This window comes from Octodon degus, unplaced genomic scaffold (genome assembly GCF_000260255.1).
Source record: "Octodon degus isolate 3935 unplaced genomic scaffold, OctDeg1.0 scaffold00039, whole genome shotgun sequence".
Taxonomy (NCBI): Eukaryota; Metazoa; Chordata; class Mammalia; order Rodentia; family Octodontidae; genus Octodon; species Octodon degus.
Genome location: NW_004524615.1, coordinates 13,715,332 through 13,741,535, shown reverse-complemented (window position 1 = coordinate 13,741,535; position 26,204 = coordinate 13,715,332). Strand labels below are relative to the sequence as shown.

General features: G+C 47.3%; 1 protein-coding gene across 4 annotated transcripts in view; it reads left to right on the top strand.

Moving 5' to 3' along the window:
- Positions 1-26,204, top strand: part of Farp1 (FERM, ARH/RhoGEF and pleckstrin domain protein 1) — a 273,522-nt gene that overhangs the window by 220,601 nt on the left and 26,717 nt on the right. For 3 of the 4 annotated variants that reach the window (XM_004631194.3, XM_023715162.1, XM_023715163.1), the window contains 7 exons: positions 1,541-1,704; positions 2,431-2,499; positions 4,630-4,705; positions 5,657-5,912; positions 19,052-19,239; positions 20,325-20,414; positions 22,048-22,181. In XM_004631194.3, coding sequence (XP_004631251.1) covers positions 1,541-1,704; positions 2,431-2,499; positions 4,630-4,705; positions 5,657-5,912; positions 19,052-19,239; positions 20,325-20,414; positions 22,048-22,181 — 977 coding nt within the window. The remainder of the gene's footprint in view (positions 1-1,540; positions 1,705-2,430; positions 2,500-4,629; positions 4,706-5,656; positions 5,913-19,051; positions 19,240-20,324; positions 20,415-22,047; positions 22,182-26,204) is intronic. The other variant, XM_023715164.1, reaches the window with a different exon arrangement.

Here is a 26,204-nt window from a genome sequence, read left to right as displayed (position 1 = left end):
CCCCCAGCACCACATGCCAGCCAGCCCCGCCCCCTGGTGGGCTGAGCTGGCCACACACACACACACACACACACACACATAAATAAATAAATAAATAATTAAAAAAAAAAAAAAACAAAAAAAATACAAGGGTGTAGGCCTCCACAGCCTGACTGGGAAGCAGATATCATGAACAACGGCCCTTGGTGCTGGGCGCTTAGCTGAGCAGTAGACCGCTTGCCTAGCAAGCTAGAAGCTCTGGGTTTGGTCCTCAGCACCAAACACAAAAAATAAACTTCCCCTAAAAATGGTTCTCTGTGAGTCCAGAAAGCTGACTTCCAAAGGAAGAACCATGGCACATGCCTGTAAGCTGAGTCTGCCCAGAGCAGTGAGATCCATCCCCTAAGCTAGTTGGCAACACCGAGGTTGTGAGGGACTGTGGTAACTTCTGTTTATGTAATATGGCCACTGAACCGGCAGCGTTCAGTGTGGGAGTAGAAAATTACCGTATTCTCTTTCCAGAACCAGCGACATGAATTTTTCAGCTGATGGTAATACTTTCGTGCTCCAGCAAAATGAGTTTCATTTCCTGTATAGTTTCTGGGGCCACCTGGGGGCTTGAGGCGTGCGATGTGTTGTCCAGAAATGATGAGAGAAAGTGTTGACTAGAAGCCTGAGGGAGAAATGTATTTCTGCTACTTTTAAGAGGCTGGAGGGGGGGATTTTACTACTTGGATTTTTTTGAAGAAAGTGTAAGCCAAGTAAACATAATTTGTTTATGACGGTTCCATTGAGTGGTATCACTTCCACTCAATATGCACCTCTATTTTTCATTTCTGTGAGGAATTTTGTGGGGAAGAAGATGGTTGAAAAATGACTACAGCCCATCATTAGCAACAAGCATATTTTGCGTAATCTTTGAGTTTGTGGTCTTGCTATAATAAAATACATAACTGAAATTTTATTGGACAAATTCACTTCCATCCCTCTTCGTATTTCAACAGAATGTCTATTGAGGTCAGTTTAATAGTGCTGGATGATGGAGTTAAAAATATGAAAGTATGACCATGGATTCAACTGAACAATAAGTAAGGGGTGAATATACTATCTACACCACATTAACCAAGTTTGGACTTCATCTTTTTAACCACTGTTTTTCTTTACGTGACATAATCAGACTTTTATTTTTAAAAGATTATTCTTGAAGCTATATGGAAAATGTATGAAAGGTGTAATTGGGAGACGTGTTGGAGTGATGACTAGGAGAATAGGAATGAAGACAGATGAACTGGTTTTAAAAATGTCAATATCTTCTTCATGGATTTGCTTCCACCCAGTGACTGTGGATGAGTGGAATCTAGCAACATGGCAGTGGCCACGCAGCCCACCCCAGGCCCCTACAGAGGGGTAAAGCAGTGACTTGGGAAAACCTGGGTATTTGAAGAAATCTTCCCAACAGGCTACAGTATTTACTTTGAACTGTTATATGACATTAAAAAATATTCTTTAAAAAAAAAACAGCACAATGTCTGTGAACAGTGAGAGTATTTTCTTGTTTTAGAGCTCATACCAGGATACCTTGGAATTCCTCATGGCCAGTCGGGATTTCTGCAAGTCCTTCTGGAAAATCTGTGTTGAACATCATGCCTTTTTTAGACTTTTTGAAGAGCCCAAACCAAAGCCAAAGCCTGTTCTCTTTAGTCGGGGGTCATCATTTCGGTTCAGGTAAGGCTTCCAATCCGTCCTTTTGCTTATGATACGAACACTTTCTTCTGAGACTTTTCCTCACAGTTATCATAACGCACAGGAAGTCAGTGAGACAACACTCGTTGGCGTGAAGAAGCTGGCTAGAAGCATGGTCTCGGTCACTCAGCTGGCTCCTGGGATCACCCTTCGGGGCTCTGTTTGAACCTTGGAGAGCCACTTGACAGGCTCCCCAGCACAAAAACCCCTAACTCAGTGCTCTAATGCAGAAGGGATTTCCTTTCTCCCTAGTAGCAGAAGGGTCTTAGTCATGCTTGCTGTGGCTTCCTAGACTGACAGACTTATCCAGCAAGTCTTAGTTCACTTTTCCATTCATTTTTCAGTAAGTATCAGAGTGTCTGCCACATGTTGAACACTGTGGTAGGCCTTGTGAGTGGAACTTTACCAGATTGTCCCTGCTTTCATGAGAGGCACACACTTGTGCCATGGTTGGTTCATAATCAATCACAGTGATTAAGTGGGTTTAGTTCATTGAATGTTCTAATATGTACAGGGGAAGTAGTGAGAGAAGGAACAGATCCAACATGGGTTCTCTTAGGATTGTTTTTGTTCCTGGCTAGCAGAAGACACCTGCATGTCTCCTGGCTGTAGTAGGAGAGGAAATAAAGATGACGTATGGAGTTTGTGTTTAAATGAGAATGTCTTGGTGTCTTTTCCCCTTCCTTTCCTTTGTGGCCTTCGTGTTAGCGGTCGGACTCAGAAGCAGGTTCTCGACTACGTTAAGGAAGGAGGACACAAGAAAGTGCAGTTTGAGAGGTAAGCAGGGCATCAGTGCTGGCTCCGTGTGCTCCACGAACAGTTTTCTCCCACGCTCAAAGTGCGCCAAGGTACAGAATTGCAGAGTCAGCCCCAGCAAGTGTGATGTGAGACAGGAGTGTTGTGGGGCCCCGGGGCATGCACACAGGCAAAGGGGATCCAAGGGAGAAGAAAAGCCAGCAGGAGGCAGGTGTGGCTGGCACAGCACAAGTCAGCTGAGGAGCAGGGACAGCTGCCCATCTTGAGTCTTTAAATATCTGGTGACATAATCAGAAAGGATTTCTATAAACTTTTTAATTCAGCAAGGTCTGAGTGAGATGAACGAGGAGTTCTCACTGTTACTGTTCTTGCCAGCAAGCAGCCTGGTCATATTAACTCTCTACACTGCCTCTGTGCAGTCAGAATTCTGTTATTCCCTTGTGAAACCTCAGACACCAAGGCATGAAAGGTGTCAGAAAGGTACGTGCGCACACACGCCCCAAGTCAGTGGCCACTGGGCAGCTGGGTCCGGTCTAGAACTGGTAGCCGCTAGCACTGTTGTCACCCAAGATGGACTCAGTTGGTGGGTGAAGGACGAAAGGGTGGCCCAGCACCACTGAATACATTGGTTTCATTTGTTTTCATTTTCTTCTTTTAAATTATAATACATTTAAAGTCACAGTAGCACTCAGGCAATCTACGTGCATAAGGAATATGTGAAACATAAATTAGTGTCCTGTGTAGATGCATGTGCTAGCCTCAGTATGTCTCACTCTGTATATGCCCAAATCCAGCGAAACCCACAGCCTACACACTGCTGATCCTAGGCATTCCAGGTAAAGGATAAGCAGCCTGCGCTCACACCTCGGCGTGCTGATTTCTGGCATTTTTCTTCCTTTCTTCGTAGTTACTATGGCTGCAGAAATGGCTAAGACCCCCTGGAACCGCAGGCTTCCTCCTTTGCCCTCTCGCCGCCCCATGCAGCTGTCAGGCTCAGGTCCCCGTTCACACAGCCCAGAAGGGTGCAGAGAATTGCCCCGGGTGTGCTTGCCATAAACGTCAGCTTGCCCGGTGACTCTGCCTCATTTTAACCCTCCCCACCAAGTGTCCTCTGGTGTTACAGCATGTTGTATATTACGCTCATCATCCCCTACTGATAATCGTTCATGTCGTTTCAGTATGATGGAACTCGGGACCTTGCGCCTGCCAGGCAGGCGCGTATTCTACTGAGCTAGCTCCCCAGCCCTAGCAGTTAGTATCTTGAGGACCCTCTTACGAGCTGGCCAGCTGTCCCCTGATGCCGAATGTGAATGCTGCAGAGCTCTCCTGTATGAATTTGGAGTACAGGAAGAAAAGCCAAAGTATATTGGAGTGTAATCTCTATGTATGGCCCCCACTTAATGAGACACGAAATGCCGTCAGTGAGGCCAGAGGAAAGGTGGGAGGCGCCAAGGAGGGGAAAAGATAGGGAAGCTGCGTCATTAGATTCTTCTCCAGGGCAGGCCTGTCCTCTGAGTTTAGCACTTTGAAAGCGTGAGCTGATTAGTGGCCATGGCTTCTGTGACAGAACAGGTCTAGAAAACCTGTGCCTGGATACTTGGGTTGAATCCATGCTGCTAGGCCTCGGCCTGCTTGCCTGGCCTGTGAGGGCCCAGCAGCCCCTCTGCCTCGTGAGCTTCCTCACGCTGGAAGCCACTGCTCAGATGCGTACGCTCCTTTTGTACCCAGAACCAGAGACTGCAGGGAACCACGGGACGTGTGCAGCCGCCGCACCACGCAGGGTCAGGGAAAGGTGGCTGTGCCCCTGTTGCCAAGTCACATTTATAGAAGAGTCCTTTGGGGTGGGCTTGCTGTTAAGGACCCAACACTTCAAGCAGAGGCCCCTGAGCTGAGTGTGGTGACCACAGGGGCGGACCTATAATCTCAGCACTCTGGGAGGCTGAGCCAGGAGGATCTCAAAATTGGAGCCCAGCATGGGCAACATAGCCACTTAGAGAGACCCTGTCTCAGAATAAAGAAAGGGTTTAGGACACAGCTCCCTGCAAAGGCCCGGTGCTTAGTCGCCAGTATTGAAATAAATAAACAAGCCAGAAGCTCCTTTGTTTCATTTAAAAGCTCATAGCTTTTGTTTTCTTCTGTGATTTCTTCCAGAAAACACAGCAAGATTCATTCCATCAGGAGCCTTGCTACGCAGCCTGCAGAACCAAATTCAGAAGTGCCAAAACAGGTCAGGGACGGTGACATGCGGTTCTGTTCTCTCCAGCTGCCTCCGCTGAGCTCTGGGCTTTCAGTCTGCCTTCCTGTCCTGCGCCTTTACCTGGGGGGTGGGGTGGACACTTGGGAGGCTTTGCGTCTTCCTCTCAGCCTGGGCCCAGAAGGCCCTGCAGTGTGGCCTGTTCCCAGCAGACCACCACGCATGGTCCGAGTGTCCTTGAAGTTTGCTTTGTACATGAATTCAGCGCAGGGATAGAAGTGTGCCCTGGAGCCATCTAAGTGGGTGTGTGGGGGGAACCATGGCGACCTGCTTTGCCCCTGGTGGGTATGCCTCCAGCTTGGTGCCAGGCCGGAAGCCTTCAGCAGCACAGAGCTGGCACTCAGTTTCCAGGGCTCGTGTTGCAGGGCAGGGACCGCAGCTAGCACAAGAGACATTATTACCACAGAGCTCCTGCTCCCAGGTGTTGGCCTCTGCATACATTTTCAGGGTTTTCTGTCAAAGAGAAGAAGAACTCTTTGGAGGGAGAACATGGAAGAGGTTTCGCACACAGATCCAGAGTACCTAACCTGTCAGGCTCCCCTCGTGTCAGCGCTGAAAGCTGTGTCGTCCTGACCCTGTGTCCTTCTGACCCTGTGTCCTTCTGACCCTGCCCACTCTTGCTTGGGAAACCCCAGTAAACTGGAAGAGCCGGCTTGTTATCCCATAGACTGTGGAAACCCAGTAGGGTCTTAGGACGCAGAGATGGTGGCTCACTTGTGCTCCTCAGCCTCCTCAGCCTGCAGAACCTTCTGGAACATGACTAACTGACTTCTGTGGGAGCGCATCCTTCTGGCCTGGGAGGACAGGGCATCGTGTAGCTCATAGTCCTTTCAGCCTCTGGAAACCTCAGGAAATGTTATGTCTGCCTTTTTTAAGCTCTAGTCTAACAGTCTCCCTTTCCTCTTGGTTTCCATCCCCACCCAGTCTCCGAAGAGCGCCAGCCTTACCTTTGGTGAAAGTCCCCCGTCACCTGGTGGCCAGAGCTGCCAGCAAGGAAAGGAACTGAAAGCTTCTGCTGGAGAGTCGGGGTCTCACCAGAGTCCCGCCTTGAAGAAGAGCCCCCCGGGGAACACACTGGTAGACGGAGCCAGCCTCGTGCCGCAGGTGGAAGAGGATGAGGAAGAGGGCGTCAAGGACCGGGTCCAGCCCTGCAAATCTCAGCCCCCGCAGCCAAGCACAGGTCCAGCATCCCGGGCTGCTAGAGGCAGCAGTACTTCCATTCCTTTCATTGACTGCAGTGATGTAGATAGTGAATACGACCTTCTCAGAGAACAAGCGTCCCAGGCACGGTCCCAAACAAATGACAATTACGAGGGTGATTTGACGAGTGGTGTTTATCTGCTCTCCAGGGATGAGAGGCGAGCAGCGGCTAGGCATAGGGCTTCCCCTCCCTCTGTGAAGTCTTCCTGGCCTCCTTCCAGAGAGTTCCTTGATGACGATTCAGCCGACATCACCTTTGATATGAGCGGGAGCCCCAGACTACCGAGACATAGCTCCCTGATAGATGAAATGTTTAGGGCCTCAGCTGGCCACAGTCCCTTGGCCACCCCACTCTCCCCCAGCAGCAGAAGTTCAAGTCCAAACATGAGTTGGGACAGGACAGGGTCCCAAGGCTATGTTTCCGAAAACGGACATGACCTTAGAGAGGGGAGTATGGGAGAAGATGCCCTCCCAAAGCAGGATCCCCACGATGAGAACTACACCTCCATCTCGCAGAGGCCCTATTTACGCAACCTTCCCAGCAGATATAATAAGTCAGAGACAGACCCTCTCATCCTGAGCCAGGTAGCTTCTACCCTGGAGTCCTCCGATAGACTGGATGACCATGGGAAGGGGGAGCTGGTCAGCACAGCTGCCTCTGAAGGTAGAATGCTAGCCAATGGTGCACCCCTGGCGGGGCCCCCCTCCAAGCTGCCTCTTGTGCAGTCAGGGTGCACCAGTGGCGTGGTGGGCCAGCTGGCTCCCCTACAAGTGACTGAGGGTTCCTCCAGCAGTGAGGCTGAATCCAGTGATTCAGACTCGGCTATGGTGAGCCCCTTGGGGCAGACCCCAAAGTTCCATCACCCAGCGCTTCTGAGCTCCCCTTCTGTGGCAAGAAGTCGGGTGCCCTTGGGTGGCCTTCGTCTGAGGGAGGAGGATGAGGGAGAGGAGGACTGAGGAGGCTGGAAGGCGAGTGTCATCTGTTGGTTTCCTGGGGATGGTGAGCCCAGGGTCATGGTAGAGATGATCTGTCCTGGTGACTCATTAACTGTTAACCAGCGTGTGGTAGAGGAAGCTTTGGTTAGGTGTATGTTAGGAGGAGGCGTGCCTGACTTCTAAAAGCGTGAAGAGAAGTGGAACTTCATGTAAGTGGCTTGTTTTCCAGAAAAAGTGAACAAGAGAAACAGCAAGTCCAAGGAAAGTTATCAGGAGCTTGTTTATTTGAAAGCTAGAAAGCAGTCCTTTATGGTGAATTTAGTAGTGTGTGTAGTGTGTTATATTTCTATGGCAATTTTCTGTGCATGTTCAATTGTGTGTACAGATCAACCTCCTGTCGGTTGAGTGTTTCAAGTGTCATTGTGGTCGCAGGAAAGACACACACCCCTCCCTTCTTTAAAAGGGGAGCTGCTTTTCTGGGCCTCGTAATGTGAGGAGTGGACACAATTCAAGGCCAAATGTAAGTTGATTGTTAGTTCAGATTGAGTAGGTAGAAATCTTAGTCAAGAGCCGTGGATATTTTAATGTGAAGAATCTGGAGTGGTTTCTGCTTTCTGGTTTACAGCAGTGCTGTAAACCGTGTCAAGTCCCTGTGGATGGCAGGAGACCGCTGGCTTGGTTTTGCCTTGCCTCAGTGGTCTGATTGTCAATTCTGTTTAAAGAAGTCATCGCTGTGACTCTCAGAGTTTCTGGGAGAGACAGCCATGCACAGGACAGTGAAGGCCTCATAGCAGGCGCCGCCATCACCAGGGGTCAGCCAACTAAACAGGAGCTCACTCCCAGCCCAGAGGTCCTCCCTGTAGCATCGCTCGCCTGGGTGGCCATCATGCACATTCTGTGACCAGTGTCCTCCACTGGGAACAGTGACACTCGAATGTTCCTCTGAGAATACAGGTAGCAAGAGTTGACTTCTTTCTCGTCCTTCCCCACCTGTGTTGTGCCTGTCACCTGGCACTCCTGAAGGAGCCTGGCTTTAACTCAGTCTGTGCATCTGCCTTAGCTGCACACGGGAAGCACTAAGCCACCGTCAGAATTCTCGACCCTGGCAACATAGGTCCCTGGTCTCGGCCCCAGCTTGCGCTCTCCTTAAAGGTTCTGTCCGGTAGCTGGGGTGCCTTCCCAGCAGACCCACTTGCCTTGTGTGGAAAGGGAGCCAAGTCTAGGCTCACCTCGCAAAGTAAGGAGAGCAGCGTGAAGCAAGGGCTTTTTTTTTTTCCTTAATGACGTGGTGGGTACTTTGCAGTCTTTGGTACTTTTTTAAAAAAGATAAATTGTATATTAAAATGTTGAGATCCAAAGTAACTACAAAACTATTAAGAAAGTTTGTAGCGATGACACACCCCTCCTGGGCTGCTGTGACAGTGACCTTACGATACTCAAAGCCCTGTGACTTGGATGTCACAGGGAAAAGGTTAGGCGTGTTTGGGAAACTGAGTAGAATTTGGCAGCAAAGTGTAATAGTGTAGAAGTGGCCACTCCTTCACGTGGTGGCTCACAAGTGATTGTGCGTCCACATGAATGTTGATTTTAAAGATCCTGATGATTTAAGCTGTTTTTGTACAATTTTGTCTTACTTTCCTAATCATTTGATTTAATGCATGATCAATGAATCGTACTGATTATTGAATTGATTTCGAAAATGGCTCATTGAAGTAGTCTATTTACATCTTGCTTTAGATTGATGCATACAACAGAATCACAGAATTTTAGAGCCAGAAGGCAACATTAGTAATCGTCTAGGCAAACCATACTACACTTGATCTTAGCCAAAATGCCAAGAAGCAAAAGGCAAACCTTCGTTTGAGTCAGAAAAGTTGTTCTGACAAAAGTTAAGTGACTTCACATAGTAATACACCGATTTCATAACAAAGCCAAAGGTGTAACCTTCGTCACTAGATGTTGGCTTTTTACTCTCTGTGGTATCTTGGTGCAATAGAACCTTTTAGAATCTACATTTTATTTTGGAAACTTTATGGAATACTGAGTAAAATCAGATGTGAAGAGTAGGGATTACATAGACTTGAGATAGGCAGTTACAAGCCATAATAAGTGGGAAACTGCTTTTTTATTGTGGGTTTTTTGCAGCTATAACATTTTTGCATATTCAATTTAGACTTAGAAAAAGTTGTCAACTTCTATGAAACCTTCGTCAAATGTGAATTCAACTAAGTGAAATTTGGAATCCTGTTATTTAATTGTGAAGGTGGCTTGTGCAAATGAATTTTACTGCAGTCTAGTAATGAAATATGGATGAGCACTAGTTATTTACTTACATGAATATAATATGAATTATCAAATAGAAGCCTCCAAAACAAAACATGTGCCAGCAGTTGTTTTGTTTTGCTTCTTCCTACTGAAGTGATTTTATATAACATGTTTTAAAAGCAATTAATCAATCATTGTATGCTCGGTTTTATACTGACAAAAGTTAACTGCCTTTAGAGTTGCACATATTGTTCTCATTGGTTTTGTACCAGCTAAGCAACTCAGTTTCTTGGCTTCTTGGCCAGAGTTCGTGAAAGCAACAATCCTAATGTAACTAATAGCGCTTAAGAGAGTAGGGGTATAGTTTCCTCCAGGGCGACAAATCTTGATAGGGGAGCATGTTCCCTGGTTGTCTCTTGGGGAGCTTGTCCTCTGCATAAATATTCCCGAGCAGTGGTTGGAGAGTAAATGCATGTGTGCTTTGAGCCTGTTGGCACAAGCCTGCTGCTGTCACTGCAGAGCTCAGGAAAAGCCAACACCCCTTAGTGCACGTGTCATGCCCTGACTGTGGGAGACCCTAGCCCCCAGTCTCTCCTAAGCCTGTGGCATCTCTGAGTGTAGCTTAGGAGGGCTGGGCCTGTGTAAAGTTGAACCAAAGTGAGGATGGGAAGGCCAAAGACAAGGCTGGATGTGAAGCATAGGTAGCTAAGATAGAGACTGGTGACAAGGGGGTTCCTAAGACCTGCCATCCAGTCTTTGTAAGACAGTTGCCAATGTGCTGATCACCCAATGCAGCAAGGAATCCAGGCCTTGAAGCTCTCTGCTGCCTAGTGGAATGGAGTCCTAAGGCCGTGGATCAAAGACAAAGCCTCCATGGGGATACAGAGTCTCTAGAGGAAGCTACTCTCAGCTCCTCTGAGGCCTCCTTCATTAATACTTTTTGTTGGATATTATTTCCAAATGTGTGAATCATGGACCCCTTTGTGGTTGCTTGTGCTGTTGCTTGTTAAGGGCAAAGTAAAAGGCAAGAAATTCTTTTACCATGAAGAAATGCGCTTAATGAGTTCCAGAACTTAAAGTGGACTGCAGCAGCACCGTTACCCGTCATCTGGATACCATCGACAGTATTTTATTAGACGGGCATTTAATTAGAGGAAGTCTGTGGGCCAGATTCTTCCCTAAACCTGTGATTCATCTTTGGGAATTTCTCACAGACTTATCACACCAAATTGTGCCGTGTGGCCTGCACTTAAAATGTGAGTACTAGCGATTTTCTATCCGAGAAGTTCTTTGAAGATTTAAACCAAGTAATCATTAAAAACAAAAAAAAAAAACCTGCAAAAATGAAAATTTGGCATTAGCCCCTCCATTTGCATGGAGCATGCAAAGTCCATTCTGTTGTGGGTATGCGTTGTGTGTTACCCTTGTGTGGTCAGGCACTTGCCATAGGAAGAAAACAGAGCTATCAGGCTGTTATTTTAATGATTGCTAAGTTATTGTGAATATGCATAAAGAGCCATTTTTCATATCTAGAGTCGGGGGTCCCATGCACTTAATCAGCTTTTTCCACTTTAAACACTTGAGCACCAGATGGGTTTGTTGGAACTGTGCCTACCAGTGGGCCATGGGGTTCCAGGTAGACTCAGCTTAAAAGTGAGGAATCTAGAGCCCCCTCCCCCAGCAGGTTTCCTTTCACTTCGCTACTGTCACAGGCGCTGGGCCATGCCTAGGCCCTTATTCCAGTTCATTAGGAGGATCTCAGGAGCTTTGAGAGTGACATTCCCAAGAAGGGGGTGGGGTGGGGACTTTCTGTGTGTGTGCATGCGCGCGTGCACACATCCTCTGATGGTCATAGCTGAGCGACTTTAAAATCATTCTTTGTTGGGTTTTATGAGTCTGTTCTATTGCTGCTACATTTTGCAAATGGAATCGCAAATGTCTTTATAGGCAGTCCTTATAGTACCCAGATTCTTTGCGCCTTAAAGAAGTGAACATTGCAGAATAATCCACTGCCAGTTGTTCTCTGAGTTTTATGCTCAACCATGTTGGCCAAACCCATAAGAATGTAAAGAAGGAAAGGCACTAGGGAATGAACTTCTCCGAGCAGTGAGTAATTAAAGAGATGTACCCTGGCGACATCAGAGAATTGCCTGGCCCTGTTTTTTTCTTGTGGATTTAATTCCATCTGTTTCTCTGTGAGTGCCTGAAATTTAAGCAGGGAAATGGGGTCTCCAGGGAACACTTGTGCATACCTCGAGTGCCAGCTGCTGGTGTTGAAACGAACCCCTGGCTTTTAGACTAATTAGCATGCCACTTAATGTAGCAGTTTTCTTTTTATTTAAAAAAAAAAAAAAGTGATGATAAGCAAAGAAAAAAATGTCCATGATGATTTGGAGGTGACTGGCCTAGGATGCAGATGTCAGCACTCACGGCGGGGGCTGGGCTACACACGGCTGAGCATCAGAGTCCCTGTCTAGTGCAGCAAGGCCCTGCGCTAACTCCCCAGCATCTCTGGTGTTTCCAGAGTGGCCTGGTTGTCACCTGTTTGGACATATACTTAAAAAGACCTGCTTGTGCTTCCCTGTGTAGCCCAGAGAGAGACTCGTGAGTGTTTTTCCCACAGACGCAAGTTGATGGTGTGGGTGTGCATGTCATGTATCTCTTTATCAGGGTGAGGTCTTGATTTGAGAAAAAGTCTTCATAAAATAAGTAGCGCAAGCGAGGATCGACGGTGCGTGCCTGTAATCCCAGCTCTCTGGAAGGTGGAGACAGGAGAAGCACAAGTTCCAGCCCTACTTGGACAATTTAGTGACTCGGCAAGACCCTGTCTCAAAATCAAATGAAAATGCAGCTCAGTGTGAAGGCCCTGAGTTCGATCTTCAGTACCACCAAAAATAATACAAAATAAATAGCACATTTCTCCCCAAAACAATAGATGAAACCCCTAGAATAAGGAAATTATGTCTCAAATCAAGGCAGTCAATCATCCTGTTTGACGCTGAGGAAGAAAGAGAAAGTTTTTCTGAACCCTTTCATCACTGCATGGCCTGCTTTGTTCAGATAACCGCAGCACGGGTAAACTGAGGGATGCAGGCATCGCAGGGCAGCTTGGGAAGGGAACCCTTCGTGACTTCCCTGTGTCTTAACCCCTGGCAGCAGGCGGCTTATCTGCTGCAGACGCCTTGGGGTGGCCGGGGGGATTAAAACTCAGCTGTTGACATGGGCTGTGTGATCCGTGTGTGGTTGGGAGCTGGTTGAAAGGCTGACTGGAAAGCCGGTGCTGCTAATGTGCTCGTGGAAAACTACTGAGGAGACTTGGGCTTGCTCTGGGGCCGGGTATAGCCTTGCAGGCCGTGCAGGGCCCACAGCCCAAGGGCACTGAGGTGGGAGTGACCACTGGGGGGGCAGGGCGGAAGCTTTGATGTAGGAGTCAGCTTTATCCTGAGCATGGTGGCTCGCTGGCTGTCAAGTAGGGAACGGTGGAAGGTCATTTAGGAACCCCTTGTGACCTGTCTGTCATTACTCACAGATGAGCTTTTCTGGCTCATGAAACCCAGCTAACAACTTTCTCCTGGGCCTCCAAGTCCTTTTTGAAGACACTAAGCATTTGCCAGCCTGCCTGCAGGGCTTTACAGAAAGGCCAAAGGTGCGTCTTCCTCCGTCAGGCGCACACCTGCTCACAGCAGAAGCACCTGGAGTGCTGGCGTTTCATCCCTCGCTCTTCCCGCCTCCTGCCTGGGAAAGCTGCTCTGACACCTGCCTAACCCAGTCTCAGGCTTCGCCTGTGTTACGACTCCAGTTCCCTTTTGTTCTGTCTGTGGATATATTTACTACTGTAGGTAATATGTTCTATTAAGATGCCCTAATATGCCAAGTTATTGTGATGACAGAAAAGGCTGGGGACTTCATTCTCATTCTTGTCATCTGTTTAATAAATCTGAGGAAACATTTTTCCATTGTCCCTTTGTATGCAGCATTTTGTCACATGTACCCACTTGGAAGGAAAAGCTGTGTTCACGCCTCATGCCTTTTGCCCAGGAAGCATGGCGCCCCTCTGGTCCCTGCATTGTGGAGCACTGTCTCATGTCTTTGTTTCTTTTTTTTCCCTGTTTTTAATACCTGTTTGTACTTGGAGTACCTGCTTCCCCTGGGGTGCAGTGATCCTGGTCACTCAGCAGCACACTGGCACACAAAAGCATCCCTGGGCTCACCCCAGGGCATGCCATGTGTCCCGGGTTTGGGGCTTTTGAGGCCTTGGCTTTGTTGGTTTCTTTTCTTACCAGGCTGGAGTTGGAAGGGTGGGGACCCGAGAAGTGACAGGATCACTGTAGAGGGGACACTGTCCCCGAAATACCGCATCTGTGCTGCAGCTCACACGGGGTGCTCAGACAGCTGGCCAGGGCAGGCATGGGCCATCCGATTCTGAGGACAGGCATCCATTTAAAGGGGGGAAGAAATTTTATACAGTGCTGTTTGGAACAGATCCCAGCGGTAGAGCACTTGCTTAACATGCATGAGGCCCTGGATCCAGTCCCCAGGACCGTGAAAGACAAAAGGCCAGCCTTATGGAGGTCCTATCTGTCTGAATTTAGCTGTGTGTCGGTCTGCTGGGAGGGGCCCAGAGGGCCTTCCCAGGGAGCTTCTCCTGGCCCATGCGCTGTCTGTCCCACTGCTGAGCACCCTCCACATCAGCTCCCACAGAGGCTGTCTGGTTTCATCTCCTCTCTGCTGCACTCAAATGCAATCTCAATAAAGCATGAATTTATCACCAGGAAGATTTCAAGCCTCTCCAGTGATGCTGAGCTTGGTGCCTCTCGCAGTATGGAATGCCCAACTCACATCACAGTGTGCACGGTGTTAATTAATATCTCTTGTGACTCTAAACTGAAGAAGCTTTGACTTGTCCTAACAGTCATCTTGCTGTAAAAAGCTGACCATTGTAACTGTTCTTTCCCACTGATGGCTGAAGTTGTTCCCTAAGTACATGATGGTATTTGTACCATCATGGGCGTGAAGGACCGATGTTCCCAGCCCTTCCCTACACCGACTCCACCATCAGCACCATCTTCACAACCAGGAGCATGCCCTTTATCTCCTTCCCCTAAGCAAGCTTGTGCATTCGCCACCGCTGCCCATTAGTGTGATGTCCCTCTTTGTATTGTTCTGTAAGTGTGTCACTGTTGCTGTTGTGAATTGCTCCATGATGAACTGAGAAGGGGATGCTTTAGCTGCTTGTAAAACTTGTCTTAAAAGAACTGGGTCTGAGAAACACACGCACATCACCCTCCCCAACCCGAGGCATCAGGAAGAAGGTTACAACTCTCAAGCTGGTAATCCAGTGACCTAGTTTTTCACGTGAGACTTTGTAGTTTCAATAAAATACCTCCAGCTTGTCTCACAGGTCCCGCTGGGCAGGGGCCCAGCTTAGACACTGGAGTGCTCAACCATTCTGGATAGCACTCTGGTTCAGCATAATGTTGATCTTTTGTAACTGGCCTTCAACATAGATCCTCTCTAGAGAGATTTTGCCATATTCTCTTTTAGAGCAGGTTGTAAGCTTAAATAAAGGGAGCTTTTTTAAAAATAAGAAAGCCTGCTTTTCTAGTGTATTTGCTACATGTGCTTTTGGAATATATTCTAGGTACACAGGTAAAATTACCTATATCTTAGAACGAAGTAACTGGAGGCAAATCATGATAGAGGAGTAGCATCTAGAAGCTTCCAGAAGAAATACTTTGAGAAAATATTGAAAAAATTTTTGAAAGAGACATTGAGAAAGCAATCCATATTCTCTTTTCTTCAGTATTCTAATTCTTAAATACTTATGTATTTAACAAACTGATTGCAAATTACTCTTTTAAAAATTATCAGATTTTCCTGTTCCCTCTTTGGCAGGGAAGTTATTTATCTAGTTAAAAATTAGAAATCACTGGGGCCAGGGAGATAGCTCAGTAGAATAAGTGCCTGCCTGGGAAGTACAAGGTCCTGAGTTCAATTCCCAGTACTTAAAAAAAAAAAAAAAAAAAAAAAGAAATCACCAACTAGTTTACAAAAATGGGCAAGTTTAAGTATTTGAAATACCATTTTTACTACCAGGAAGATAGATTAGAAATATTTTCCTTTCCCAGAGACATGTGAGTTTCTCAGCATTTAGTACAAGCTGAAGAGTAGGTAGCTAGGGAGCTTATGCCCAGTCCCATGGGGACAAAAATCGCAAAGTCACCTGACAGATGAAGAACTGCCCTCCTGGGGTATGTCAGTCTTTTTGTTGAAGAGCAGGTCAAGAGATGGTGCCAGACGCCCAGCCTCCCTGAAAGCAGGAGAGGAGGAGTATGGATGTGTTTTAAACCAAACAAGAACAGCACAGGCAGTTTCTGGGCTGGGTGATGAATTGAAATCCATAGATATCGCAGCACTAATTTGAAACTCCATAATTGTTTGTGCAGTGAGAAAGTACATTTAAAAGGATTTTAAAAAGCAATTACCAGAAATGCCTCCCTTGAGGGCAGTGTTAGTGGAAGCCTTACCAGTCCACCGGGCCGATGTAATCCCAAACTTCATCCAGATTAATGGTGGCTGGGGGTGGGGGTCCTGCAATCATTAGGAGGAAGAAAGCATTCAAGAGTTATTAACCTGAAATGTAACTGGGGGCTGGGGGGGGACTGATGAAAGTAGGAAGCGTGTTTAGTAAAGCTTCAGAAAGTTGCAGGAATCTGGTATAACCTTTTTCTTATCTCTTTAAACTTCTTTCCACCTATTGCCTTAATGTCAAGGTGCTTCCTCCTGGGGTTCCCCCAAATTATTTGCCCTGATAAAAGATATTACTTTGCATTAAGTTGTTATAAAGGAGAAGTGACAACAATACCAAGCCATTAATAATGTCACTGAGTAACAGGACACAGGTCAGTTTCCTTTGCTTGTTGCCTGAAGCTTTGAGGTTGAGCAAACTGTAGAGTCCTGGGGAAGTCAGATCAGGCTCATCTTACCTAACAACAGGACCGCACTTGTTTGCTTTTTTGTAAAATGGACTACTTCAGTGACAGTGGAAGTTCTGATGCGGTAGTTCTAGTAATTCTGACCTTGAACATGGGCTTTCTGTAGGCTCGCCCTTCTCACCTGCGTGTGTGGACACAGGTTGGAAGGACCTCTGTTAGTGCTCTAGCTCAAAGTCAAAGCAACTTTAATTACCCACCAAGCTGCCAAATTCTACTAACTACTCTTGTCATCATATTCTGTTGAGTTTTGAATGGTAAATGGATAACATTTGGGGGGGGCATCTATAAAATTTCAAAGCCTCATATAGTTTTTCTTCGAAGAGAAAAGGAAACCCTCTTATCCATGGAACCAGCTCACATTTGCAAAATTGAGCCTCAGAGATTTGGACCTTGGCCTTTCTTAGACTTATTGATAGTTTTCTAGATAAGATTGATGCTTATCAGTTTATTGGTCTTACACTTCGCATCCACTGCCCTGCCTTTCTTAGGCTCTGTGAACCTTAACAGACCCCTCTCTGGAAAAGGACTTTTGCCACCCTAGCTGGGTCACTCTCCATGTGTCCATCCTGCATGCATAAAGCAATTGGGTGCACCCACACTTAGGCTGCAGGAGTGCCCTGTAGCAAGCGATCTGCAGGCTGCCTGCCACGTTTACAGATACACAGGTGAGCAGGATGCTCACAGGCAGCCTTCCTGTCTTCGGCTCCAGTGGAGTCCCATGGGGACACCTCCACGTCTAACTGCCTCTCTGCTTTGAAGCACATCACCGCTTCATGGCCAGGTGGCACCCTTCCTGGAACAGGTCTATTGCCTTATCCTCTCTGCTCAGCCCACTAACTCCAAATGTGCCCGGGGGATTTCAGCAAGGGCATTAGCATTTGACCTTGGGGGTGGCAGAGACGATAGTTGAATGTGTGCGCCTCAGGCCCCCCTAGTTTCCATCTCTTGCTGGACGCCCCCTAGGGCCTGATTGCTCCTCTTTCCTCACTGCCCACTGCCCCCCAGCTGGCTCTAACAGCTTTTTGATTCTCGGTGCCAACTCTTTCACTGGCAAGGTGGATGCCTTTTCTGTCCCACGTCACAGCCAACTCAAGGCCCAGCATGCTGTCACTTGATTCTGTCACGTCCCACCTCCCACGCAGGGCGAGCGCGCCGTGAGCCCCCACATTTGTTTGGATCATTGGTGGACAAATAAAAGTGACTCTCAAACTGCAACTCACAAATGCATGGAATGTTCTGATCTCTCCACAAACTCCAGTTTCTCTTTTCTAATTCCTATTTGTAGTGATAACAGTTTTCTTTTTGTGATTTTTTTTTAAAAACAGAAAATAGTGTAGTACCTTGAAAGAATTGCAGTTCTAATGTGTTGTCACTATTTCTATCTACGAGTTCAATTCTTTCACAATTGTTGTACTTAACCTGTGCACTAGTGTCAATAAAATTGACATTTGTGAAGTGATTTCTGGCCTTTTTCTCCGGGGTTTCTGGGTTTGGTGGTGTGTGGGGTGATTGGGTCTCTGTCTAACACTAGCACTTGGTTTCCGTGAGGTCTGTTACAAGCATGAGGAGTTTTTAAAAATGCACACTTTCTAACTCTGCCTTTTCCTCACGTTTTTCTAGTCTTGTGATTGATTCAAGGATCATGACCAGTTGGCAGTGGGCAGGACGTCGCTCTTGGTGGTTTTCCACGTGCAGTGGCTGACACTGCTGACAGTGGGGGTGGGGACCACTGCTCTCTCCCCATGGTTTTGTCTTCCGGGGACCAAATTCACGGCCCTTGCTCTGTCAGCTGTTCTCAGCCACTGTCTCTTGAAATCTCAGAGTGCATCTGAGGGAGTCCGAGGGAGGGAGGGTAGAGGTCAGGAGAAGGGGGCCGCTCCCCGGAAACTGCCCTGCTTTCTCTTCGCCTGGGAAGCCTTCACAATGTGCTGAGTAGCAGCAAGCCTGAAACTGTATACTGAAAAGCAGAGAAGCCTTGACCTTCTTTCCTTACCATGGTAACTTTGTTTACCTAACATTAGCGCTGGCCAGTCTGCTTTGGAATTCCAGACCTAAGGGTTAGGTCAGAACAAACCCGTGCTTGCTGGAGAAGTGTATTTTGAAACACTCCTTGTAGCTTCAGGGTCGAGGTATAATTTGCATATGCATCTTGGTAAAGAGTATCCTGTAATCTATCACCTCCTTCAGTTGGCTTCTAATGGGTAATATGTATATATTTATATTTTCATATTATTTAATGCAGTATTATTTTTGAGCACCAATTTATTCCCGGTTGCAAAGAGGAGCTATGACAATGTAATAACCTTCAGCTTGCATTTTTCAATGACCACCATTATATGTTATGTGACACTAGTGTTTCTGTCCCAAACAGTGACAGACATGGAGTGACATCACCAGGTATAACAAGCTTGCTTCTGTTCTTTGTAGAGTGGGGAGTTAGTTGCTTGACCTTTCCGTTAGCTGTTACCCATTGTTACAAGGCGTAGTTTGTCCTGGGTACACCAGTCACTTAGCTGCCTGGTAGCTTAGTTCTATTTTCCACTCATTTCTGTGTGTCTCCTTGTTATATAAATACTGTGTCTTTCTTGAGTAATTCTTAGAAGTAAAGACAGTAGTTAAGAGGTGAAAATATGATTATGGGCTGTACTATGCTTTTAAGCTATTCTAATTGTTATCTATGCGGAATTCTCTATCTCCTCCTTAGTTATGTAGCTGGGGCGCCACTGAATTATGCATACTTGGGTGTTGTTACTGTTAAGACAGCTGCAACTTGGGGGGGGGGACTAGAAAATCAGGAGTGAGTTAACTTTACAGTGGCCAAGGTTCTGAAGTTTGGAAAGATGAAAGTTGCAAATAGAAATCAAATCCTAGGAGGAATTACTTTATTCTTTTTTTTTCTTTAAAACTTCTCATTCCTGAACAGGCTCCCTGACTGGTAGCCCCCACCTTTCAGAGCTGTCCATCAACTCGCAGGGAGGAGCTGTCCCCACCACTGTGACTTTGTCTCCCAACCTGAGCCCCGACACCAAGCAGGCTTCGCCCTTGATCAGCCCGTTGCTGAACGACCAGGCGTGCCCAAGGACGGACGACGAGGAGGAAGGCCGGAGGAAGGTGCTGGCGGACCGTGTGTGTGTGTGTGTGTGTGTGTGTGTGTGTAGCTTCACACTTGTTCTTCTATAAATGGAGCAAAAGGGGGGAAGTAGATAAGCATACTATTAAATGTACTTCTTTAAAGGGTACCGTTCAGTGCCAGTAGTACTTTCTCATTGTCACAAAACCATCACCCTGTCATCTTCAGCTCTTTCTCATCTTCCCCTGTTAAAGAACATGTCCCCATGCCAGCGCACCCCTGCCAGCCCCATGCTCCTTCCTGCCTCTGCGTGTGACTCTAAGCACCTAGCACACATGGACTCCTACAGGTTCTGTCCTGTTGTGCCTGGCGTGTCCCACTTGGCAGCATGTCCTCGGGGGTCCATCCTTGTAGCGCAGCTCCAAATTACCTTCCCGAAGGCTCATTCTCCGTCCACTGCGCACCCATTCATCTGTCCATGGGCACCTCTTGCTGCTTTGAATAGTGCTGCTGTGAACCCAGCTGTCCACGTACTTCCGTTCCAGGCTGGGTCAGTGGATCTTGGGGGGCGTGGGCAGGATGGCAGGCAGCCAGGGACCTCCTCGTGCTCGCTGCTGAGAGAAAGCAGAAGCTGAGGGCTGCTCTGCTCCCAGGTGCTGCTGTCCACCTGGCTGATGGGCTCAGGGGGCTGAGTCACTGCGGCATCACCGGCTGACCTTACCCTGCCGCCTCCCATCTTGCCACCCTCCGTATCCCCACAAACACCCTCACTTCCATTTTACGAGATTTCCTGAACACCAGCACTGCCGGCCATGGCAGCAGGACAGAGGACCCTGGCTTCTCCTTCGTATGCCCCCTTGAAGACAGAACAACTCTATGCTTTTGCTCATTTGAGTCCCAGAGCTGACGGTCGTAGTCACATTCCTAGACCATGTTCTCACCGCGACATCCATTCCTTTGTCTTTGTGCCTCTAACACAGAAAGAATAAGCGCTAACGTGGGCCGACAGATGATGGTTGAGTTAGTAGTCCATCACTGTAATCAGGACTTCCTTATGATCTGGAGTCTCAGAGGCTGCCACTCAGCACTGAATGTCGCGTCTCATTTTCTCTGATGGATTTTGCAGAGATTTCCAACTGACAAGGCATACTACATTGCTAAAGAAGTCTCCACCACGGAGCGGACTTATCTCAAGGACCTGGAGGTCATCACTTCGGTATGTGCAGTATTTCCTCTAAAGAATTAAGTTACTTCATTTATCTAAACTAATACTCAGCTTCAGGAGAGAAGCTGGAGCTAATTAAGTGTTACATCCTCTGACTTCAGTTGAAAGGATTTTGGTCCTGTGTTCTGGAAATGAAATGCTAATCTTAGATTGTGTTTGAAATATACTCTATAAAAATTTTATAATTGTAGTTTTAAGTGCAAAGGAAGTTTTCAAGTAGAGAAAACTAAAGTAAGCATTTTACTGTCTGAACACACCAACCCGGAGCATTTTGTTGCCCGCTGGCAAATGTAAAATACTTAGTTTTGCTCGAAGGAGGTCTCAGAGTGAGCCTCATTTTATCTTTGCTGATAAATTGAGCCAGCATCAGCAAAGCCTGCTGAGAGATTGTGCTTTATTATCGTAATCAATCCTGCCCAGTCTTGGAAGCAAAACTCAGGCATTCCAGGTGGCTTTCTTTTCCTATTTTTTTTTTTTTTTTTTTTTTTGCGGAACCGTGGATTGAACTCAGGCCCTTGTGCTTGCCGGGGAAGCACTTATTCCACTGAGCCATCTCCCCGGCCCCTCCAGGTGGCTTTCTGACCCCTACAATGTGGGAAAGCCAGCTACTTGGAAGGTTCATGGATCTGCGAATTTCTGTCCTCTCTGATGGGTGCCTGTCTGTCCTGTGAACATCATGGGCACCCATCCCCTCTCACCTCAGTGACCCAAGGTCTCTGTGCCAGTGGCTGCTGTGTTCCCTGCTGTGGCCTCCTCCTCCACAGAGGAGCAGAGGTGGCAATTCCCAAAGCAGTAAAGCAACAGGACATTCTGTGGTCCTAAACCTGTGGCATCCAGTGAGCTGGCCAGGAAGGGAGGTTTGGACCCCAGTAGCAGCCTGTGTAAGGAACTCATCGTGGCCTAAGCACTGCCTCGGGAAGAAGTGGGGGCGCCCACTCATCACAGACTGGGGGGCATCAAGGTCTGTTCTCCCACAGGTTCCCCACGGCCTCCACTGCTTTTGATATAGGGACGTGAAATTCCCAACCTGACTTGGATGAGTTCGTGTTCTCTAAAACCAAAGATTGAATTTTAGGAACAAACGGAGGTTGAGGGTAAAACTTTATTGGAAAGGAAAGCTTCTGTCGGAGAGGGACAGAAGGGGGCCCAGAGCGGGCTGCCCATGAAGCTGTTTCTTCCAGGGACTTTTATAGTATAAAACCATGCGGGGTTGAGGTAGAGACAAAGGGGTCTTGCTTAGGCAGATGCGGGGGGGGACTAAACTATGGTCAATAAATGGGATTACAAGCAACATTTGCTCAGGTAAAATTGATTAGGCCCAGGACCAAATAGGGTAGCGAGTCACGTAGCAAGCAGGCATGAATGTAAATCGGGACCTTATCTGGTGGCCTTCAGTCAATGATTCTTCCCAACTAATGAGCAACCCTGGATGCCAACTTTAGGGAGGTCAGCATTTGTTTGATCTTTAGGTCTGGCTCACACCAGGAGCATCTCCCAGTAAGGTGTCTGGTCTTTGTCATCCCCTTTGAGGGCCTGTCCCTGTCTAACTACCTACAATATTTCTGTCTAACTCAGGTTTCCTGCAACACTTTGTCGACGCCTTGATTTCTCTTTCCCTTTCCAGTGGTTTCAGAGCACAGTGAGCAAGGAGGACTCCATGCCCGAAACGCTGAGAAGTCTCATATTCCCGAATTTTGAACCTTTGCACAAATTTCATACCAATTTTCTCAAGGAAATCGAGCAACGACTTGCACTCTGGTGAGTACGGCTGGTTTCTCCCCTCCCCGTCCTCGTAAGCAGCAGCCGGAGCAGAGTTGAAAGGCAAGGTACTGGGGCCCAGTGACCTTAGAAGATTAGCCTCCAATTAAATTGTATGTGTATTGGGGTCCTCTCTACTTTTTTTTTTATCCCCCTCTGGTATATAATTTTTCAAAATGCATTAGTTATTTTTTCTTTATAATTATATAAGATTCTCAGAAAGTAAGATAGCATTGGCTTTAGAGGACACTGGAACTGAGGGGAAGCTCGAGGAGAACTTGAGTGTTGATAATTCAATCATGCTCGCCTTACAGACACTTATGAGATATGTTTGTGTCTTATGGAGTTTTCTGAATTATATTTCACTGTATTTAAGGTGCTTTGAAAAATATAAAGCCCAGTACACAACACACATTTTTGCCTTAAGGTATCTATCACATGAATGAACAAAGACATCTCGTGCAGTATTGAAACATTAGGAATGACCTAAATGTCCATCAACAGTAGGTTGGGCAAAAATAATATTTAGTCTGTCCTTTAAATATAAAATGTCAACCTGGTTAGCAGAAATACTGTGGACTATGGCATGCAAAATTGGGTGTAACCTTAACTTAAATAGAACCTTTTATACAAAATACGATTTCAAAAAATAATGATGATATATGGGCAGACACCAGGGAGTTGGCTGTCTACTAAACATGAATTTGAGAAATTCCAGAAAAAAATTGCAAACAGTCTGTGTGCTTCTTGCAGTAGGAGAAATCCTTGTACGCCAAGTCTTTGCTACAGGTGGCGATCTGGTGCAAAATAGCCTCAGGGGCATTCGCTGGCTGTCAGACCTGGACAAGCCCTGTCAGAGGCTGTCTTGCCTCGGGTGACTGTGGCTTGTCTTTAAGTGTCAGCCCAATAGAGAGGCAAAGCTGGTCACCTGCTTTGAGGCCACACGTGTTCTCTGGGCCTCCAAACAGGATGGGCTCAGTGTGGCTTTTACGCCAGGAGCTACGCTCATAGGTTCCCTCCGGAGAATGCCGTGGCTGGCTTTCCTAAGAGGCCCCGGGGGGCAGCACAGGCAATATCGAGATACAGTGCTACGAAGTCAGCTTTGCTAAAAGAGGAAGAAAAGGAAACAGTACTTCAACAAGAGGCCTGGAGGGCCGGCGAGATAGCTCAGTGGACTAAAGCACCTGCTTAGGCAAGTGAAGGAACTGCGGTTCAATCCCCAGCACAGTGGCACATGCCTGTGATCCCACCACTGGGCAGACTAAAAGCAGGAGAATCAACGTGAGAGCAAGTTGCATAGTGAGACCCTGCAACAACCAAATACGTTTAAAAAAAAAAAAAAAAAAAGAGGCTGTGTATTGTGAATGTTAAACAAACAGCATTTTTGAAAGTGAAAATGCTAGAGAACCTTTCTCTAACTTGCCAGACTTTCCTGGACCATTTTGTGTTCTTCCATGGAGCCCCTCCTGCATACCGCATGATAGTGTCGGCTCCCACTTTGGAGGATGTAGCCAGAGAACTTGGAGAGCTCTTGGGCACATTTCAGCAAGAAATGCCGTACTCCTGGGTTTACATGGGACTCTAAATCTTTAGCATGTGTAGCTCATCTGTAAAAGAATACCTAGTTGCCTAAGAACAGGGACTGTCATTTGACTCCCGAAGGATTTTCATTAGCATAGCTTCCAAAGATCCATAATTTCATTCATATCTTATGGGAACTTGGAGAAGACTGAGTTAGAGAGAAAACAGTCAGCGCGCTTCTCAGTGACCTTCAGCACCTTGCAGCAAAGAGGCAGCCAAAGCAAAGGATGATGCTTACAGGGAGTAAATGTCCAGCCCACCAGTTTTCTAGAGCACAGCAAGGAGGACCTGGCTGCTCACACTCAGGAGGAAAGGCCGAGTGTGAGGGGGTTTAGTGGGAGCTAACGGACTAACAGCAAGCAGCGTCCTTTTATCCTAATAGTGCGCAATGTGGGCTACTCATTGGAATCACCTGGTGGAACCTTTAAAAGCTATCTTCACCAGGCAGAACCCTAGATGGGTGAGCTCATGATGTCTGGAGGGTGGTGTCCAAGCACTGACGGCTCTCTGAAGCTTCCAGGTGACCCTCGTGTGGAGCCGCGATCCAGAGCCCTTAGTCAGGTCTGCCTCTTGTTAGCAAGAGCCCAGACTAGAAAACAGTTGCTGATTCCAAGGCCCAGTCACCTTGAGCACACTACCCCAGTGCCAAGGTTCATGTTTGTATTGGGACAGAGAGAATACAGTCCATTAAAGTAACTAGAGGAATATGGCTTGGAAGATAGAAAACTTGGGGAAGCCTGACTCTTCACATACCTTTCCTGGTCCTGTGAGCAAGGGGCAAGTGTCTGCCTTATACCAGAGGACAAACCAGATACAGACAAGTGGCTTTGCAGAAGGACGTTGTGCCTGCAAACAAGGGTTCCCAAACACCCCGAGCGCAGCCCAGTGGCACTTGCAAATGACCCTCAGGCCACTTCCCGAGGTATTTATCTGTGCAGTCAGATACAAGCCTGGTGGCACATCGGGGACATGGGGGAATCTGAAGAATGCAGAGACTGGGCCATTCAGCCCTTCTAAATCACAACCCTGGAGTAAGACCCAGAAATGATTGCTTCGAATTACTTCTAGGGATAACAAAAAGGAATACCTGCTTGGTTTTCGTTTGTTTATTTTTTGTTGTTATTGTTTTAGAACAATTGCCTTTATAGTACCTGTAGGAAATCCTTCTGTGGTTGTTACTCATTTCACAGACTGGTTATATGTGTAGGTTCCTTGTTGTTATAAGCAATGGAAGAAGAAAGGGATAGATGGATGGGTGGATGCACAGGTGTTATGGTTTGAATGTGGGCAGTGACCCCCAAAGCTCCATGTTAATGGCTTGATCATTGGGGTGGCACTGTGGAGAGGCACTGTGGACCATCAGGAGGCTGGCTTTTGTGGGAAGCTCTGTGGTCGTTAGGGATTATGGGACCTCAACTGTCCCTCTTTGCTTCCTGGCTTGAGGTGTGAGCACTCACTCTAGTAGGAAGTGCCGCCATCATCATCCTCCATCTTCACCAGATGCCATTTTCACCCAAAGCCATGGAGCCACCAATCTTGGACTTGAAGTCCAAAACTGTGAGTTACATAGCCCTTTTCTGCCTCAGTAGCCTGGCTTAGGTGTTGTGTTATAGGCCTGTGAAGCTGACTAACTCAGTAGAGGGTGTGTGCCTGGCTTGGCCCTCAGTGGACTTTCACCATCTTGGTTACTTTCCTTAGCACTGAGACACAGTACCTGAGCTCACAACTTCGAGGAGAAAAGGTTTATTTTGGCTCACGCTTCTAGTCTGTGGTTGGCAGGCTCCAAGGCAGCATGACATGGTAGAGGGGCCTGATGTTGAAGGAGCAGAGAGAGATCAGGGGAGGAGCCAAGAGGGGAGAGAAAGCCTTCAGGCCACACCCTAGTGATCTCCTCTTCCAGCCAGCCCCCCCCAGCAAGTCAACTCCAAGGCCCTATAATCCAGTATAATCCCCCATAATCACCTTCTGAAAACCCCACTTACAGTGCATCAGGCTTTGGGGAACTCTAGATAGAACCATAACACACTCTTAAGTGAGGCAGCAGTGCAGAGGCAGGAGGGCCAGTTTCTCTTCCAGATGAGAATGCCACATCCCGGAGGTCCAGGCGCTCTTGCCACTTCGGGCTTGGAGGACATGCAGGCCATTAGTGCCTACACGGGACAGGGGTCCCAGGCAGTGTAAGAGTCCCTGCCAGCCATGCGTGTGTGTGTGTCTGTGTATATCTGTGCATGTGTGCGCGCGCATAGGCGCGGTTGGTGTGTGCTCATTCCTTTTCAGATTGTCACGAGCCAGTCAACGCAGGCTGGCCCCTGTTATTGGACAGTTAAAGTCCATATGCCTGGCTGAGTCTCATCTTCTCATCTGTGAAACATGGATTAGTGTCTGTACCTCTAATACAATAATTATAATTTAGAATATCAACATATAAATATTGTATATATA